Genomic DNA, 20,797 nt, shown 5'->3' with positions numbered 1-20,797 from the left:
CTATACTCTTAATTAATTTTAATCGTATTTAATTACTTAAGTTACACACACTTTTATTTTTTGATATAATTATAAAAAATAGTTTTTATAGAAAAAATTGTTGTAATATATTTATTCAAAATGAAAAATAGAAAAACCTACACAATATTTTTTATCAGTTACAACATCTAAGTTTTAGTTAATCAAACCTTAATTTTTTTAAAATAACTTAGTAGAAAATTGATAACAAAGTATACACATATTATGGTATAGAAGGTGTAACCCTATATAGTCAAAAAAGAACAAGAGGATAATTTAATTTGTTGATCTTAAAAAAAATAAAAAATACCCTATATATGAGAACATAAGTGTATCCGAAGAATTGAGTTTAATTTTTAAATTGAATATTTTGTTGTAAGTATGTACCTCAGACTAAACTCGGATTATCAAGACTTTTTTTTAAAAAAAAATAATAGATTTTTAGACTTTGTTTGCAAGTTTGATGGGGCGAGAAAGGGAAGACTTTGAGGTGTGAAAAATATGAGGAAAAATAAAGAAAATCTTTCAAAGAATTTAAAAGAGTTGTTTTTTTTAGAGAATATAAATTAATGCATATGATTACTATATTTTTAATTTTAAAAATAATATAACAACATAGATTAAATTTAAAGAATTCGTATAAACCCTCCAAAAACCCCCAAAACTCTCCTCCACAACAATTTTTTAGTTCTCTCAAATGAGGAGAGTATAGTATTATGAAGAAAAGTTAACCCTCCAAAGCCTTTCCCTCCCATTTTTCTCTATTTCTTCCACTTGCTCAATTCTTTTTTCCAAAGTCTTCTACTCTCTTCCCCAGTGGCGGATCTTCTAAGGGGCAGGCAGGTGCCATGGCATCCCCTAGATTTTCCTTATATACTATATTAGGTGTATGATTTCAATAACAATTTAGTTGTTGTAGTGGTAAGGGATGCCATGAACTGGGAAAGGTCGCGGTTTCAACACTGCCTAGTCTTTTTTTTTACATGTTTTATCTTTTACTTTTAAAAATTGTATTAAAAAAAAACAGTTTTGATGAGATTCAAACCCACAATCTCTTGATGCTTTCAAAGGATATTTACTTAAGATAATTTCTTATAGCATGAAATCGGTGGTCTAAAGATGATTTATAGTGGAGTTTCCCTTACTTGTTAGTTGAGTCCTCTCCTCGTCCATTAGGACTTTGGAATAACAACATTTCCTATGTTGTTACCGTATGTGCACTTTACTGCGCTTTATACACGCAGCAAAAAGTGGAGTGCGACTACATTTATATGAGAAAGCCCTAGATTTCACATTAGGTCAACGATTATAGGAATATATTATTCTCTCATTTGTTAGCAAATTGCAAAGCAAAATCCCATCCCAATATATATAAGTAGATGCAAATGTATAACGGTATAAATACGTTGCTTGAAGAATAAAAAGAAAAGTGAATAACAAAATTTACCATAAAAGAAAACAACAACAAAACCCTTACGGCAAAGACACGTTTATGAATAATTTGGTACTCACAACCCATTCAACCAGATGTATCTATAATATTTCTTTATGGTAATTAGATGTATCGATATTACCGACATCATTTACTCGTCATGTATGAATTATATACATATTATATTTTCTTTTTGTTGGAAAACATTAGCTAGTCCCCTTCCATCGGAGTCTTCATTGTATGTATTGTTAAGTGCAATGGAGGTGTTGAAAGCATCATTTAACATTTGGGATCTTTCCAACGGAGTGTTGAAAGTAGGGGGAAAATGATGTAGAGGAGAGAGGTGTTGAATGAGTTCAACATAGTCAAAGCCCTAGACCATAGGGACACGTGGCGCGTTTTGGTTTGTGAAAACAGGCGCGTGTGATACACTCTCCGGCAGGGGCGAGTGAGCTTCCAGGCAGATGAGAGAGAAGAATGTTGAGTGGATAATGAGTGACACGTGGCTGATTCTGAATTTTTCTCTTCTTAATAATTTGAACTCAATTATTTCATTTCAAACTAATTTTTTTGTAAAAATATTTTAACCAAAATTCATGATTTTTTTTTTGTCTATAAATAGAGACTTGATTCATTTGATTTGGACACATAAAAAAAAACCAATAATCTTATTATTATCCTTTTATTAGATTTTCTTTTGAAGTTTTAAACTTCTTTTTAGTGAAATGGATTTCAATAATAATCATTTCAACACCTAGAATTCTTCTAATTATTTAAGAAAATAAAAATAAATTATTTAAATTAATTTTGTTTTTACGAAAAAACTAAAAAATAAATTGTTAAGTGTTTACTATTTTAGTTTAATTATAATCGATAATTGTAATTTTATATAATTATAGAAACAAAAATATAAAATTAAATAAGAATATGAAATAAAAAGTGGTGGGGTAGAGTGTTGAATGAAAAATTATTGAAGAGGGTAAAAGTTGAATGAATGTTGAATAAGAGAGAGAAAATAATGTCGATTGTTGGAAATTGAAAAAGTGGATGTTAAATGATGTGGAAAGAAAAAACCATTGTAGATGGTATAAATGAAAGGTCTTGTGTTTTATACAATGATGGACAATCATTATCTTTATTGAATGACTTATTAACAAAGTTAGATATTGTTGAACATCAATAATTCAATTTGTGATTCTTAAATCACAGCGTTCACATAAATAATGGAAACGCCAAAGACTAATACCTCTTGAAAACGAAATATTTATATAATTAATTAAAATGAGAAACATAACAGGGACTAATAATGGAAACAACCGTTGAGATTATTATCATTATTTTTTGTAAATATACAGGGAAATTTGAAAATCAAAATAAGTCGTAAACTAGCACTAGAATATTCCAAAAATAATTAATAAATTCCTGAAAGTTTAGAATTGGAATTGAAATAATATTTGGAAAGTTCAATAGTACAGAATTAGGGATGCACGTGGTCACATGGGATGGGATGTGTAGGCATTTGGATTGTGGGGCTTTGCCAACTAAGCAATGTCTATATCATGGCTACTCACAGCTGGAAGCAAAGAATATTATTACCTTTTTTTTCTTTTTATAAATTTGGTGTCTAATTATGTTTTGGAGAATTATCTTATATAATCTATCATAGATTCATGTTTCAGAATATTTCAAAATTTTAACAATGATCGGTGCAGTTGTTTGAAGTAGAAACTAATGTTATTTTTTGTTTTTAAAATTGAGAGCTAGAGAAAGAAAACAGACTAATACCATATATGTCGCTTTGATAAAAAAAATTGTCTTGAGTTATATAGTATTACTTTATCCTATTAATGAAATATCAATGTTACTTTTTTTTATTATATCTTTATTATGACGCTGAATCAAGAGATTCACAAATAAAGAAATAAAACAAAATAATAGTAAAGATCCTTCAAAAGAATAAAAATAATAGTAAACCAACCTCAATTTTATTTTATTTTTGAAAAATGTTATTTGGACTACAAAAATATAAACGGACACCGTACAATATTGAAACATGTTATATATGATTTGATTTTATTGTTTTTTTTCCTTTTTTCTTGAAGAGATTAAAATGAGATACTACTAACAAAAGACAATCTTTTCGGCAAAAGGGTATAGCCAATATCCAAACACATAAGAGGGTATAGCCACCAGCATATTGATAATAAAATTAGCAAAATTAGCCTTAGCCACCAAAAAATAAATTAACTTAATTTTCTCCAAAAGGTGTGAAAGAGAACTTTCTTTACTCTAATTCATTTAGGGTTGGCTTAGTGGTTGGCTTGGGATCTTGGAGTTTGCTCCTCCAGAGGTCTCAGGTTCGATTTCCTCTGATGTCAATTTCGGTGGGCTAAGTCCATACATAGCTTGCTCTGACTTTAAACGGGACCCCCGCAAGTGGGCGGTGAGATTGATCCCCTCGGATTAATCAATTGCGGTGGAATTGATCCCCTCGAATTAGTCGATTCTTGAATCGAATACCAAATTTTCAAAAAAAAAAACAAGAACTTTCTTTACTCTAAAAGATCCAGCTATTCGTTTCTTTTCAAATAACCCAATACTTACAAACCAAAACATAAGCATTAGAGAGTAGTATGTGAGAAGTCTAATAAATTACCAAACTGTAAAAACTGATCAGAAATATGAGAAAGATTATTGTTTTTCTCTTGTTTTTTTATGAATCAACATTGATCATGCAAAGGACCTTTTATTTGTACTTGATAATTAAAATTTTGAACGATTTTCGGTATGGTGGCAACACATGCATCTTCATTCTAAATTTATAATGATCTTATTTTATTTTGAACATCTAAATGCTTACTACTAAATTCCCATACTGCTTAGCTGCCATGAAAATAGAAATGATTCAATTTCTCTCTTTTTGAGATTGAATTTTCTTTGGACTTTTTGAAATTATTATATGTGAACTGGCACAGATTTCTTTCATGTAAGTGGTGGAAACCCTGTCACTAAAATTGCTGTATATAAAAGTACCTCTTACCCATCATCGTGCATATTGAATAATGTTCTTTTTATTGCTTGCTTAGATATTTGGCACTTCATTAGTGCTATGTGGTGGTTGAAGTTGTTTGTATTTGTTTTCGATTTTTTCTATTCTTTTTAATGGTCAAGAGAATAGTCAATTTTCAATGTAATCAATATTTACTAGTTCAAAATGATAGTAATTTTTTTGGGAAGAAGTCAAAAGACATAATAGATAAAACCTCCGTTTGAGGCACTAGTGCCTCAAAAGGAATAAAAGTTGACAAAACAAGCCTCGTTAGACAGTTAGTCAAAAGAGAGAAAAAACGAAAAATTACAAAATACAAAAATTAAGACGGACTAACGGATTAAACATACGTGATTATTAGAATATCTAATTTAGAATATAACAATATCTTTTATATTAAACAATAGCTTGGTAGTCAAGATAGGCTATAGTTTAGTCGCCAAGACAAGCTTGTGTGTCTACACACACATGATAGTTCAATGAAAAAGCAAGACAAATATTCTCTCTCATATTTTCTAAAAGTGATAATAGCAAAAATTATGAGAATTATGCGATTTAGAACAACACCAATAATGAAGTTTAATATGGTCGAGTAATTGGCCCAATGGAAGCTTTGTTGTATAGAAAATCCTTAAACACCCAAATAGTTTAACATGTGTGAATTGATCAACTAAGTCAATTACTTTGAGACGAAGGGAGTATTTACACTACTCTCAATACAATATCTATGACTTTGCATTTATGATAATAATAAATAGGCTTAAATGTGAAAATAGTCCCTGCAAATACATTTTGATTTTAGTCCCTGTAAAAATAATTTTTTGATTTTAGTCCCTGCAAATATAAAAAATTTGGTTTTGGTCCTTGGTATTTTGTTTAAGTTCTTGTAAAATTGATTTATATTGAATTTGGTCCTTGTAATATGTAGAATATTTGATTTTAGTCCTTCCAAATGAGGACTAAAATGAATATTATAAGGACCAATTTCAATATGAAATGATTTTACAAGGATTAAAACAAAATACCAAGGACCAAAACCAAATATTCTATATTTGCAGAGACTAAAACCAAAAATATATTTTTATAGGGACTAAAACCAAAACGCCAAATATTTGTAAGGACCATTTCCATATTTAAGCCTAATAAATACACACATAATACATGATAAACGTAATTAGTAAAAATATTAATCTCCCTTTTACTTGTATATTTTTTTTTAATGTGTGTGAAGTGATCATGTAAGTCAATTAATTTGAGACGGATGAAGTATATTTGTTCTATATTTTCTTATTATAAAATTTATGTTTTATAAAAAAAAATTGTTACCGTCAATTTTTAAGCTATTTTTAATAGATTCATATCAAACACATCAACTATACAATTTATTTTTTAGGATTATTGAATAACTGATGTATATGGTCTATATTATAGATCAGATATATCAAGTATTCAATGCATCTAAAAAGTTAATTTTTTCATGTGTGGCAGTTGTTACTAAACGATTTGCGGATAAAAGATAAATCAATTAAACGTGGAATTATGTTGTTTAACATAGATCTTTATTCGAGTGGATATGGTAAAGAAGAAAGTGTAGATAATTTGTTTGTGTTTTGCACAACTTTTAGTAGCATTTGATTGCTTCTTAGATCATTTCCAGTTTTCTCCCTATAGATTTGGAGCTCCTTTGTTTCAATGTGTAATTTATTTTGGCTTTCTTAAATAAAATAAAAAGTCAATCATTTTCCTACTAATAAAGACAGGAGTTTTCGAGATCATAAATAGGGGAGTAGAAGCACTTTTATTGCTGATAAGAAGACTTTGTGACCACATTCATATTTTGGTTTCTTTTGTAGTACTACCTACCATAGCAAAGAACTTCTGTGTTCTCTCTTCATTTACATATGCCAACCATAAATTTATGATGATCATTAAAACTCTTTAACATTGCACCGTTTCCTATAATTCCATCTCCCACCCCAACGTAGAAATGCCATTGCAATTTACTCCTAATTAAGAAAACTTGGAATTTGAAACCAAAAACTTGGTCAACTGTTTCATAGCTGTCATACTTATAGTTATTGTGTTACAACTCATGTCACAAAATATTATACTCCCTCAGGTCCTATATATAAGAAACAATTTACTTTTTTGATTCATTGAATAGTTGATGTATTTGGTCTATTTCTAGGCTAGATACATTAATTATTGAATGAATCTAAAAAATTAACTTTTTCTTATAAATAGGACCGGAGGTAGTAGAAACTAAGTTAGATTGTAATAATAAAGACCTTTGTAGTTAACTAACTCATTAGCTAGTTTACTCTCAACTACATTATCACATTAGTCATGTTAACTGATGCCATGAAACAGTAAACATTTACGAATAAATTCTGAAAAATTACTTTTTACTTATAAATACGACCAAATTCAGTACTTATTCACATAATCTATTTACTATCCGGTTTAATTGCGACTGAACCGATTAAACCAACTTAACCGTTACAAGAGAGTCTCATCCATTCAATCTCTAATGCTAGCCATGACTTTTAGAATATCGGTTATATGTACCAAAATTTGCATTGTATACATGTTTGGCACTCCACCTTAGAATTGGAATTCAATTCGAGCACATACACAAAAAGTGATTTTCCCAAAACTATTCCTTACGTATCGACATGTTCCACTTTTCTTATGGATGTATCTTCATCTATGGAAAGTTTTAACCCTTCACCCAACTTTACCAAAAGCTTCATAACTCTTCATTGGTATCATTTATTACTTGTACAAAATTACCAAGTATTTAATTTTTCCTAAAGTGCTATTAGTGGTAAAGTAGTACTAGTACCACACACGGTTTAACTACGTATCCAATTTAAAACACGCGTTAAGAAAAAGAAAGTACATAAATAATAAATCCATTAATGATGAAAGATATTTTTATTTTTGAGTGAAAATGAAAGATATTAACAAAAAGAAACGTACAAAAGAGGATTGAAAGAAAAAGCAAAAGAAAATTCCTTACTTAAGAGCGGTCTAAGCAAATATGTTAAAACTGGACACGTTCCCTGTCTTTTTGTTTGGCAATGAGAAACAAGAGAGAAAGAAAAACTTTCCACCAAATTTTAAGAGTAAAAATACAAAAAAAAAAAAAAAAAAAAAGTAAATATCCAATTTCTTTCTAAATATCATTATCTCAATTTATTTCCTTGGTTTCAATTTTTTATATTCTTGAAATTTTGTATGCAACCAAGGACATATTAATCCGAAATAGTAAATTCAATTGCATTTTAAGTGTAACATCTAAAATATTACTCCTTCCGTCCTTTAATGTAGACATTCATTGCCTTTTTTCACATTTCTTAAGAAAGGTTGTCGGTGTAATTAATGTGTCTGTTTTGTGTATTAATATTACCAAATTACCCTTTATTTATATGTTTATTAAAAAAAAATTGAATCGGCAAAATATTATTAACCAACAAACTCGAGTGAAAAAATAAGTTAGTAGTATTAATTAGGGGTATCTTTAAGAAAAAAATAATAAATGCATCTAGTAATTTGAAAGAGGTTTACATTTAGGGACAAAAATAAAGTTAAATAGGGCTTATCTATAGAGACGGAGGGAGTAACTTACGGGGTTTTGTTGACCGGTGTCCTGATGCAACGGTTAAAAAATTAAAAGTAGAAAAAGAAAAGACATGATTTGCAAAAAAATATTTCCTTTTCTAATTCCTTAACCGGTGTCCCGGAGGTATTGGTTAACATTTCTCTATCTTAAGAAATATTTCCTCCGTTTTTAAATATAAATAAAATTGACTTTTTAGGTTCATTCAATTAATGATGTATGTGGTCCATAATATAAACCACATACATCATTAATTGAATGAACCTAAAAAGTTAATTTTACTTATATTTAAAAATGGAGGAGTATAAAATAAAACAAAAAAACTTGTTTATGTATCGTCACGGTCAATGCTCACTGTTTATATCCTAAGATAAATTGATGAAATCACTTTTTATATCCTAAGATAAATTGATGAAATGGTGTATTTGTTGTTTGAGTTATAATTTGAATCCTATTAATCGGTGCTTCAGGGGTATTGGTTAAGGAATTCAAAAAAGGAAAATTTGAATTAATTTTTGAAAAATTGATTACACAACTTCCAATACAAAAGTTACTATATTTGCTTCCTTAACCAGTGTCATTAGTTAACATTTTCCTTATAATTTAACAAATTTTATGATGAGAAGAAGACTCTAATAATTTTAAGTTCAGTTAAATGGTAAATTAAATTTGCATAAAAATGTAGAGTAATATTAATAAATAAATATATTATAAATGTATTTGGAAATTTTCTTTTAAAAAATGTATTTGGAAACTTGTTAGAGAGATTAAATATAATTTAAGACTACTAAAAAAATTATCAAAAAAAAGAATGTTAAATAAGTAATGGAGATATTTTAATACTTACTTCCTCCGTTTCAAAATATAAGCAAATTTTACTTTTTAGGTTCATTCAATTAATGATGTATGTGGTTTATAATATAGACCACATACATCATTAATTGAATGAACCTAAAAAGTAAAATTTACTTATATTTTGAAACGGAGTGAGTATATATTAGGGTCTTGTTATCAAGTGCCTCCAGAGCATTTGTTAAGAATACACAAATAGAAATAATTGATGAATTTTAAGTAGAAAAAGTTACATTTTAAAATTTAAATGCATTGAATGCACCATTTCTAAGACAACATTTCTTCTTTAGTCTTCTTATCAAGTATCTTGAGGGTATTTGTTAACATTTCCCTATATATTATCTCCACCAATTTGATTATTTCATACAAGTTAAAGAAAAATGCAAATAGAAAAACCATAATAACAATTATTATTTATTTATTACAAAATCACATTTACCAAAATAAAAGAAAGTGATAACTTATCAACCAAAATAAAAAAGTGATAATTTTACTAAAAAATAAAAGAAAAAAATGAACAAAACAAAAAAAAACAGAGTTAGAGAGAGAGAAAAAGATAGACATTGATGATGAAATGAATGAATCTCATGTCCTCACATATAAGTAGGTCATACATTTCTCTCAAACTCCAGCTGCCTCTCTCTCTTTCCTCTCTGGAACTTCTCCCTACCCCATAAGTTCCAGAGAACCCATAATCACTTTTTCTATAATCTCTCAAAAACCCAAACACACCCTTAATCACCTAAAACATAAAAACAGAAAAAGATGCAAACACTATTTCTAGTTCTTTCACTCTTCTTATGAAATCTTGTTTTTCAAAGAACAAGAAAAAACCGTTCTCAATGCTTCCTTTACGTTTAACCGTTGTTGTTTCATCTCTCATTCTTCTTTGTTCAATCTTCCAACCATTCTGCCTTGGAATCCGTTCTTTCCCAACAACCAACACCGCAGAGCACTCACCTACTCCGTTTCGTTTCTCGGGTGCTTTCTCTGAGGCACCCGAGTATCGAAACGGAGCAGGTTGTCCGAAACAAAAATCCAAAACCTTATTCCCTTCATCATGTGACCCTTCTTTAGTCCACATAGCAATGACCCTCGACTCCGGTTATCTCCGTGGCTCCATCGCCGCTGTCCACTCCGTACTCCGCCACTCTTCCTGCCCGGAAAATATCTTTTTCCATTTCATCTCCGCTGAATTCGACCCAACTACACCACGGACGCTAACTCGTTTAGTAGCGTCTGTTTTTCCGTCGCTAAACTTTAAAGTTTACATTTTTCGTGAAGACACTGTTATCAACCTTATCTCATCTTCCATTCGTTTAGCCCTTGAAAACCCATTAAACTATGCAAGAAACTATCTTGGTGACATGCTTGATACATGTGTTGAACGTGTAATCTATCTTGATTCAGATATAGTAGTTGTTGATGATATTTCAAAGCTTTGGAGTGTAAAAATGGACGCAAAAAAAGTCATTGGTGCACCAGAATATTGTCATGCAAATTTCACCAAATACTTCACAGATGAGTTTTGGAATGACCCTTTACTCTCAAGAGTCTTTAAAGCAAGAAAAGCTTGTTATTTCAACACTGGTGTAATGGTAATGGATTTGATGAAATGGAGAGAAGGTAACTATAGAAGAAAGATTGAAAACTGGATGGAGTTACAAAAGAAGAGAAGAATCTATGAGCTAGGTTCATTGCCACCTTTTTTACTTGTTTTTGCAGGAAATGTTGAAGCTATTGATCATAGATGGAATCAACATGGACTTGGTGGTGATAATTTGAATGGTGTTTGTAGATCTTTGCATCCTGGTCCTGTTAGTTTATTGCATTGGAGTGGAAAAGGAAAACCTTGGGTTAGGCTTGATGAGAAAAAAGCTTGTCCTTTAGATTCACTTTGGGAGCCTTATGATCTATACAAGCCAAGAAATCATTTGATGGTTCATGGTGGTGGAGATAAAGATCAAGAGATTCAAAATTGGAGTTTTTCTTCTTCAATTTTGGTTGGTTATGCTCATGATTTCTTGTGATTAGTGATGGTAATTTTGTTGTTGTTGTTGTTGATTAGGAATTTATGATTCATTTTTTGTTTTTTTTACTTAGGTTATGTACAGATTGTTTTTTCAATCTTTTATTTTATCATTCTTTATGTAGAATGGTTTTTTTTTGGTTAATTCTTGTGATTTACATGTGAAATTTGATTCTTTTTTCTGATGGGGGGTTCCATTATTTGGAACAATTTTGGTGGGTGGGTAAAGTTCTGTTGTATGGGGACACCATTGATTGTATGTGCCAGACAATTTGCAGAATGATAGACAGCTATTTCTTTGCTTTTTATTTTGATTAAGTTTTCTTTTCATCAACTTTTGTTTGCTTGCTTTTCTTATTTTTATTGATTAAGTACCGACATTAGATGCGATACTGATACTACTAATATGTTGTCTTCGATGATAATAGTTTAAGAAAATTGAAGTAATTAAATGTAATCACGTACGTTAGTGTCATGTGGACCCTAAATATGTTGGTTTTAGGTTTCTACCATGTTTTGTTTGCTTACTTTTTTGCTCCGCTCGAGTTTACATCTATGAAACACACATGTAGATAAAGTAGGTAAGTATAATGTCGCTTTTGTGTAGACACCGACACGTGTTAGACACTGATACACATATCGTAACACTAAATACACATTTTATGAGTCAGCTATATAAGTTTCCATCAGTTTTGTTTGCTTGTTTTTCTTATCTCTAACCAATAAACAATGAATGGTGCCAGTGTTGTGTTTGAGTACTTTGTTTTATGTGTTCCTTCCACCTAAAAGAATAAATGGGGGCAAGAACACTAAAAGATAACAAGGTGCTTGTGATTCATGTTGCCACTTATCAAGTTATGATTGAGACTTGAATTGATCACGGATTTACTATGATTTAAAGTATAAAGTTAGAAAAAGAGATTAAAGTGAAAAAATATATAGAACTATAGATTGCCAACACTTCAAGTGTTACATTGGTATATTAGGTAGGTGCTAAGTCACGAATAGTTAGTTACCTTTGCCTTTAGGAAACTGAAGTATACTATATACTACCTTTTATCAAGTGATTTTCATTTGTTAACTACTTTAGGCCCCACAAAGTTCATGTTAAATGGAAAGTTCTAGGCTTATGGTTAAATCATTGCAATTGCACCTTCACTACCAAATTTCTCTATACGTGTCATGTAATCAAATATAATGTATACTTGGATAAGAATCAAAGGAAGGCATCTCTAGAATAATACTTAGAAGATTAGGAATATGAAGAGTAATGCTAAATTTGTGTTAAATTAATTATAGTCAATGTTTTAAAATTAAATCGCATACGAAATCGATGAGACCTCTTAATCATAATTCAAAAAACTTAAATCGTCAAAATAATTTTGAATCGTAGTAGAAGCTGATTCAAGATTCAACCGATTGAACAGTATGTTCGACTTTTAAAACGTTGATTATAGTATCATAGTATATATATATATATATATATATATATATATATATATATATATATATATATATATATATATATATATATATATATATATATAATATGATAAAATTGTGCCTTGTTGTGCATGTCAATAGAGAGACATGTGTGCCAGCTGCCAAGTGTATAATATGAAGTCATAGTATGCTCTCCATGTTTACAAAAGTTGACTAGATGAGAGGCACAGTTATGATGTCTATGTCAATTGAAACTTCACAATTGCTTACGGAACTAAACTACATGGAAGAATACAACACATGGTGTTGTATATTAATTTCATTATTAATTTATTTGCAGTGAAAATGAGAGCAAAACAATGACTTGGGAGCAGAAAATAAATACTAAATTACTAGCATCAATTTAGTACTCAAATTGTACACATTGAACAAATTGATTCATTAAATTAACCAAATTTTAAAATGATTGTTGAAATTTAGTTTATGAAACTAATTTCAAAGGATTAATGAAATTGAGAATTATTTATTTTAGACATCTTTTTACAATTGTGTAGATTTACAAGACCACATTATGTGATGGATACAATTTTATTGAATTGGTAAAAACTAAATAATTCACAAGGGTTGAGTTTGGTAGAATTTCAAAGTTACCAAAAGACATTGGACTTTTTAATCATCCCAACAATGAAATGTACCTGCTGTTTAAACTATGTCAATAAATTAAAAGCAAAAACAATCCAACAAAAGAAAGAGAACAATAGAAAAGGTAGATGAGGATAAGCTTACTTCTTCACTCCACAATAATAGCCAATACAATACAAGAGTTGGATCAACCATCTAATTTTACTTTTGATTATTAAATTAAATATATATAATACAACGGTTTAGACGTCTCTTTCTTTTTACAAAAATAAAATATAGACATCTAACATCATCATGTACCCACCTAAGATACCAAGCATAATAATTTCAAAAGACAATTGAACAATTTTAAACATGTTTATTATCGTAAAATATCACATTTTGTTTTCATTTCCAGAATTTTTGTTTTGTTTTGTTTAGTCCTAGCAAATATACCATATTTTCATCCATGAGGTGTCAATTCAATAATAATAGTTTGACTTTATAATTTTAAGAGATCGAAGTTCAAGTTTTATATAAAACAGTTGTAAAATAATTATTAATATCATCATTATTAATCATCATTTCCCGACCCCAATTTTATAAAAGAAATACCATATTTTACTTTTGGTCATTGTTGTTTAGTTTTTTCCCTATAAAATTTGATAATGTTGAAATTGATTCCTATAATATGCGCAATATTAATTTTAGTCCTCATATAACTCATATTTGAGAAACTCAAATCAAATATTGGTCGTATATATCACATGCATCAATTCAATCATAACCAAATATTTAGAGACTAAAACAAAACAACAAAGATCAAAAGTAATTAGTATTATATTTGCAAGGACAAAAAAAATAGTGTATTAGTTCATATAAGAATGAAGTGTAATGGTGAAGTAATTGAAAAAACTCCACCAGCATCCAAATCAACCACCAAGTTTCTTCCTAATAATATCCACTTCTTGACCATTAATTTGAAAAGCCTTCTTAAGAACTTCATCAGGAATAGAAGGTTTACTAGCAAATGTTGCAATTGATGCAATTTGTGCCCCTGGATTCTGACTATTAAGACCAGAAATTGCAATTGCTGGTTGCTTAGAGTCACGATTATACAAAAAATGCACAAGTCCCTTAGGAAACACAAATGATTCACCTGGGCTCAAATTTTGAGTAAATGCACGATTTGATGTATCAACAAAGCCCACAAGTAAAAGCCCTTTAATACATGTAGTAACTTCTGAGGCCCGTGGATGAGAATGTGGGGGTACAATCCCATTTCCAGCGATATCGACACGAACTAAAACTAGGCCCAATGTGTTAAGCCCAGGTAGGTTAATAGTGTTTGTTGGTGTGACACTAAAACCAAACATGTTTGTTGTGTTACCTGGTTTTGATAATGAAGATGTTGCAAAATGTGATGAAGTTGCTTGTTTAGGATCAATGCATGGTAAACCATTTAAGAAAAATGTGTTTTTGTTATCTGCAATGCAATAATCTTGAAGTGGGTCAGGGTCAGATAAGCATTGGTTCAAAAAGAGAGAGAGTGTGAATAGTAATAGTTGAAGGGTGTGAAAATGGATTTGGGTTTTCATTTTTTAATGTACTAGTGTTATATGGATTTTGAAGCATATGATAAGTTATTTATATGCATGTGTAAAGAGAAAAAAATAGAGCAGGTGGTGGATGGTGATGTTAATTCAACTTGGTATGTTGATTGTGAAATGAGATGATTGAGTAGCTTAAGAGCATAGGATATGGAATAAACTGATAATGTAAGTTAAAGGAATTGTGATCAAGTTAGAATTAGACACAATAAGGGGATGATGTCTACATTTTATTCTACTGAAAATGATTAGTGGTGATTTTTTTTTTTACTGTGATCAAGTCAGTAACATTTTAGGAATTGGTTAATGGAAGACAAACTCTTAATCTCTAAGATTAAAAAGGTTTAAAATAATTCTCAAAACTCGATAGTATTTAGATGCACTTTTTCGTGTGAGGGGTATGATGTGGTTCTAACATCACACCATTTATTTTTTTACCATTTGATGTTTGAGTGTTACTTTTTTCACTCTATCCATTTCCTCGCGCTCCCTATTTTTTTTTTCTTCAAAAATATCAGGATTGTATATTCCGGAATCAACCAGTACACGAACTGAAATAGATTTGCACGTCATTGTGGGTTTTATCATTGTTTTTCAATAAATCATTATATATGTATGTATAAAAGGCAATTAACTTAAATATTATACCAAAAAATACAGCTTTACACAAAAAATTAAATTTCTTCGACCAGGGATAAATTAATTATGAATTTTTATTCCCTCATAATTATGAATTTCTTAATCAATTTATAATTAATTTGCAGCTCGTTTAAAAACTACAAAATTTCATTGTGAAGGTTCTTATCATGTTCTAGTCATGCCTACAAAATTTGGGAACTAAATTTGACCTGTGAGTATACGCTTATGCGGAACAAAATTTCAATTTTGCACGTTTTGGTTGAAAAATCAAAATAAATTTAAACAACTTTGAAATGCTATGAAACTTTAAAGATCCTTTTTATGTATTTTTATAGATGTCTCTGCAAATAATGAGCTCAAAATTCGATTTATAGGTCGAGATTTCCGCTGTATTGTTTTTTGTGTTTTTGACACTTTAAAAATTCATAATTAATTTGTCGTTTGTCGAAAATTTATAATTTTTTCTGTGTAAAGCGATATTTTAACGTTCTTAACTCGCCTCTAAGAAATCATGAAAAAATTCAATCTCTTGATTGCTTTTTTGGACTTCGCGTATATTATAGGGTTATAAATAATAAAAATCTCGAATTACATGTTCAGAATACATATTATTTAATTACAGGGTTAATTTTTCAGACTTCGCGTATATTACATGGTCAATTTCAATTAAGTTATCAAAATAATTTATGCTAAACTATAAGAGCATCTTTAATGAGGGTCCTTACTTAAGAAGGACCACTCATCGTTAAGAACCCTCCATTGGAGGAAGAAAAAATGAATCCCTGTTAAGAAACGGACAACTATATAAGGACCATCTTTCTCTTGAGTAACTAACGGATCCCACGTTTAAAAAAGTAATAAAATGTGTACTACTTGGTCTCACTTGCATAAAAGAGTAATAAAATGTGTACTACTTGGTCCCACTTGTAAAAAGGAGTAACATGTAAAGATAGTTGAACATATTTAAGTACTTTTCATTGGAGTCCTTATTAGTGTATTGTCATTGGAGTTATTGAGTCTTTAATAGGTAATTTTATTAAAAAATTATAAATAAATGATGTGTCACGTGTGATCCATTTAAGGAGTCCTTATTAAAGAACTATCATTATAGATGCTCTAAGTATTAGTTTTCCCCTCAAATTTGATAACGATCGGAAGTTTGGAGTATTTACTTATCTTTAAAAGTCAATAGTATTTTCTTGGTAATTGCTTCTAACAAGACTTCCAACAAGGAACAATTTTCTTGGCGAAGACTGTGAGTCGAAATGTCATATGTTTATCAATTTGCAAGTGTCATTTGGTATGAAATTTTTAAGGGAATTACTTTTCCCAATCCTATGATCTTGTTCCACGTTCTGTAAAATTTTTAAAAATGTCTTTGTGCATTTTGGATTTTAAAATTTGAATTCATGTTTACTATTTTGGATTTTATAATCCGAATAATTCTTATGCATAATTAGCCATCAAACTCTCTCACATTTCAGTAGTTTTGAGTTTTACTATTAAAAACAACAAAAACACTAAGTAAAAAATGTTGAAAACCTGTCAAATAAAATCATAAAAATATAAAAATAGCACCAAAAAATTTTAAAAATCAAATAAAACTAATGCAAATTTTTTCAGATTTTTCTGAGAATATGAAAAATAAAAAAAATTAAAAATTGGTCTAAACGATGAAATTTTGGATTTTGAGAGGCGAAGTCCCATAAGAAGTCGCTTCTAAGGGAGTTATGGTCCTTGAATTTTTTCTGATTTTCTGGGGAAGTTTCGGAGCAATCCGATCAAGTAGTCCGAAAACCTGATTTTTGACTAAGAACAGGTAATAATGACCCAAAACAAAAGAACCAGAGTTAGGAAGATTAATATTGTCCCTAAAATTACTATCTATGTTACAAACATGTTTAGAATTTGTACTGATACAGTTCAGATTATATAATCCAAACTGTTTTACCTTGAAAATGGGTGTTTAGGGGGTTTCCGGATTATTTAATCCGGAAACATCATGTAATACGCCCTATTTTTCGAAGTTTCCGAATTACAAAATCCGGAAAAATCCATTACTCATTTTTCACCCTTTAACAAAAGAAAACACCATTTCGGATTATAAAATCCGAAAACTCAAAGGCATTTTTGGAAAAAATAGAGCGCACGAGGAAATCCATAAGGTGAAAAAAGTAATTCCCAATTTTTAAATGGTTAGATTATATTGAGGCTTTCGGGAGAATACACATGTCTTACTATAATTTTTTTTTTGAGGTGGTTAAGGAAAAGGGTCAAAGACTTATTATTGATTTTGACACACGATAGTGTGATCAATTTGGAAGGCGAGAAACAGTCAAATTTTCAACTCCAAATCTACAATGGTAGAGGAGGTGTTGGATGTGATCAAAAGCTTATCTTAGAGTTGGTTTTTATGGAAGAAAGTGGAGATTCCTTCCTTGTTCTACTAGTGGTTAAATTTTCCACTAGATGTGTTTGTAGATAGGCTAGGAATTTTTGTTTATGTTGGTGATCCACTATTGAGGTATAAGTACTAATTGTACTTAATCTTATTTTGTCCGGTTGACTACCTCTTGTATTTATTTTTAATTTATGGTTTGAATTTTTTGCCTTATTGTTGTGATCCTCTATTGAGGTATCCTAATCTCATTTTGTGTATGTTCGGTTTCATTTTTAGAGGGGTCATTATTGATTATGGAGATTGTCATACCCCAATTTTTGACCTAAGGTTCCACTGACACATGTCACTTGACTCTGATCGATCTCTGATTTTTCAGTGAAAAAAATTCGGCAGGGAGGTATTTTAAAATACCCCATTTTTGATTCCGAGTCGGGCCCGCTTTTCTCTTTTTATTTTCTTTCCATCTTTTATTAATTTTAATTTTAAGATTAGTTACTTTTTTTATATTTAATAATTTTTATTTTCCATCTTTTAATTTTATTTTTCTTTACATAATTTAGTTTAATTTGTTTTTATTTTATTTCGTATTAGATTTATTTTATTTTATTTTTATTAGTGTCCAAAAAAACAAAAGTGTCAATAGGTCCAAAAATAAAATGTCCAAGGTCTAAAAAAATTTCAAGTCAAGTGTCAACTTTAACATTCCTTTTTCAAAATTCACCATAATTGTCCATCATTTCCATTAAACCAATTTTCCATTTTTCATCAACCTCCTCACCTATAAATAGAGCCTTCATTCCACACAATTTCACACACCAAAAGTTCTCTTGAGTTGTCAAAGAACTTTTATCTCTTCTCCCTATTTAGCTTGTGTTAACGAGCTATTCTTTTCTTCTCCCTCTTTTTCTGTCCCTTCGGTGATTTTTGTCCCTTCGGTAGTCCATTTCTTTTATTTTCTTGCATTTTATTTCTTTTTAGCATTTTTGCATTTTATTTTATTTCTATTTAGCATTTTAATTATTGTTATTTATTTTCCAGCAATTAGAATGTATTTAGGTCCAATGTAAATATAAATGAGAAAAGTGTGTGGGTGTGTGTCCTTTTATTTCTTTACCGCCTTAGATATATCCAAAAATACAAAAAAAAATAGATTCGGGATTTTGTGGTGATCCAACGTCACTACAAAAATCCACGCGCTTTTATTTTTATTGCTCCGTTAGTTTAATTTTCATTTAATATTCCAAAAACAACACAAACATGCAAATAATCAAAATCACAAAAATATTTTAATAATAAACCTTGATCCAAATCAAGTGACCGCATTTTTATTTTCTTTTCTTAATCAAACTTCAATCAATTTAACTTTACTTTAAGTCTCTTTTTTCAATATTAAAAAACACAAACAAATACTCATTTGCCACTTGGCTTTTCATTTTAAAATCTTTTTTCAAAACTAATAAAAAACACTCAACAAATCAAACGTCAATTTTTACCCCGAATTACGAGGTTTTGATCCCTCATGGGTACGTAGGCAGAGGACCATGTCCTTCCAAATCAATAAAAAATGTAGATAATTAGGTCTTCTGTTTTTCCACTTTAATTCCTTCTTTTTCAAAAGCAAGCAAGTTATAGCACATTTAATTAAATAAAATCAAGAGGTTCCCGTAGAGTACTACGGACATAAAGGGTGCTAATACCTTCCCTTTATGGAACTAACCCTCGAACCCAAAATCTTTTCAAAATGGGGTAGTTTGAACTTTTTTCCCCCTTTTCTTAAAAAAATTAAATGTTCAGTCGTGAAATAACTAGTGAGTCAAAAGCTAATCAAATGGCCTTGACCTCCGAAAAATGACGCGACAGAGATGAATTGATTCTGACATGTTTGGTTGCTTTTTAGTAGAAAATATTTTGCCTTCTAAATTGATTCGGCTTAGTAACTTTTAATTGTAGAATTGATTTTTACACACAAATTTATAATTTAACTTTGTTAGGAGTTAATTCATAACTACTTCATTTTAGGTTGTTAGTGGTTTGTTACAAAATAACAACTAGTTAGTTAGAGATAGCTTGTGCTACAAGCATATGATACTTTGGCTATATAAAGCTTTGTAATGTGTATATTCAAAATAAAAATGAAATTCATATTGCAAGCAATAATTCTCTCTAATCTCTTCTTCTTCTTCCAAACTTTAAAAACTAGATTATTACTGTTTTTCAGTTTTAACAGTTTATCCATCCTGTTCTATAGGCTTATCCACCTGATTCTATAGAGAAAAACACCATTGTTGCGCTAACAAACTTATTTTAACATAAATACATTTAAACATAAATCCTTTTACATTCAAATCACTTTTAATCCGATTCAATTTTACAAAATCAATCTACTCAAAATGAATTCTTATCTTCACAACACCAAACATATACACTCTATTGGATTAAGTGCCTCTTGTACTTATTTTCAATTGATAGACAAGTTTGATTTTGCTCCAAAAAGAAGAAGCCATTAAAATAATTGTGCTTGGACTCGTTTATGTTCTTGTACAGTACAAGGAAGCTCTGTCGTTTGAAGTTGGTTGGAAGAATACGACATCGTTTAATATTTAATTGAATTATTGAACAATTTTATAATGTTTTGTTTATTTGAGTTGAAGAAATTGAATAATGGTCCACATGTGGCCCCAAGTGATATCTATAATAAAGATTTGAGACCCGTCACATGGAACCTTTTACACACCGTCTCAAGTAGTACAGCTTTTGTTCATGTGGCCCTTCCTTCCTTCCTTTGCCATGCATTCTATACTGTACTTGCTCTGATCTCATCTTAATATATATATAATAATCAATTAATATTTATTTACTTTGTTATAACTTACTGGTTTTATTATCAAGATATGAGGACGATCATATTATAACTTACTGGTTTTATTATCAAGATATGAGGACGATCATATTATTACATTTTAATGGTTTGATTGCGCGAGTGTGGATCATACACTAAAGCACTGGATCTCATCAGAGCTTTATAAGTAAGCGTGTTTGAACGAGAGTAGTACTGAATCTCATTACATTTTTCTTCGACTT

At 29.8% G+C, this 20,797-nt stretch overlaps 2 protein-coding genes across 2 annotated transcripts; one reads left to right on the top strand and one right to left on the bottom strand.

The window, feature by feature from the left end:
• The first annotated feature begins 9,587 nt into the window (after positions 1 to 9,587).
• LOC11414397 (probable galacturonosyltransferase-like 9) lies at positions 9,588 to 11,320 on the top strand. Its single transcript, XM_003613384.3, has one exon. The coding sequence runs from the start codon at positions 9,774 to 9,776 to the stop codon at positions 11,001 to 11,003; it is 1,230 nt and encodes a 409-aa protein (XP_003613432.2). The 5' UTR covers positions 9,588 to 9,773; the 3' UTR covers positions 11,004 to 11,320.
• A 2,105-nt stretch (positions 11,321 to 13,425) lies between these two features.
• LOC11410161 (germin-like protein subfamily 1 member 1) lies at positions 13,426 to 14,681 on the bottom strand. The gene has a single exon (XM_003613383.4). The coding sequence runs from the start codon at positions 14,662 to 14,664 to the stop codon at positions 13,999 to 14,001; it is 666 nt and encodes a 221-aa protein (XP_003613431.1). The 5' UTR covers positions 14,665 to 14,681; the 3' UTR covers positions 13,426 to 13,998.
• Positions 14,682 to 20,797: the final 6,116 nt, after the last annotated feature.

The sequence above is a fragment of the Medicago truncatula genome, chromosome 5 (genome assembly GCF_003473485.1).
Source record: "Medicago truncatula cultivar Jemalong A17 chromosome 5, MtrunA17r5.0-ANR, whole genome shotgun sequence".
In the NCBI taxonomy this organism is placed as follows: Eukaryota; Viridiplantae; Streptophyta; class Magnoliopsida; order Fabales; family Fabaceae; genus Medicago; species Medicago truncatula.
This window is presented reverse-complemented; position numbering and strand designations above follow the sequence as displayed.

What these genes read in the sequence shown, in the direction of transcription:
- LOC11414397 (XM_003613384.3), top strand. Translation starts at nt 9,774, where the DNA reads ATGAAATCTTGTTTTTCAAAGAACAAGAAAAAACCGTTCTCAATGCTT.
- LOC11410161 (XM_003613383.4), bottom strand. Translation starts at nt 14,664, where the DNA reads ATGAAAACCCAAATCCATTTTCACACCCTTCAACTATTACTATTCACA.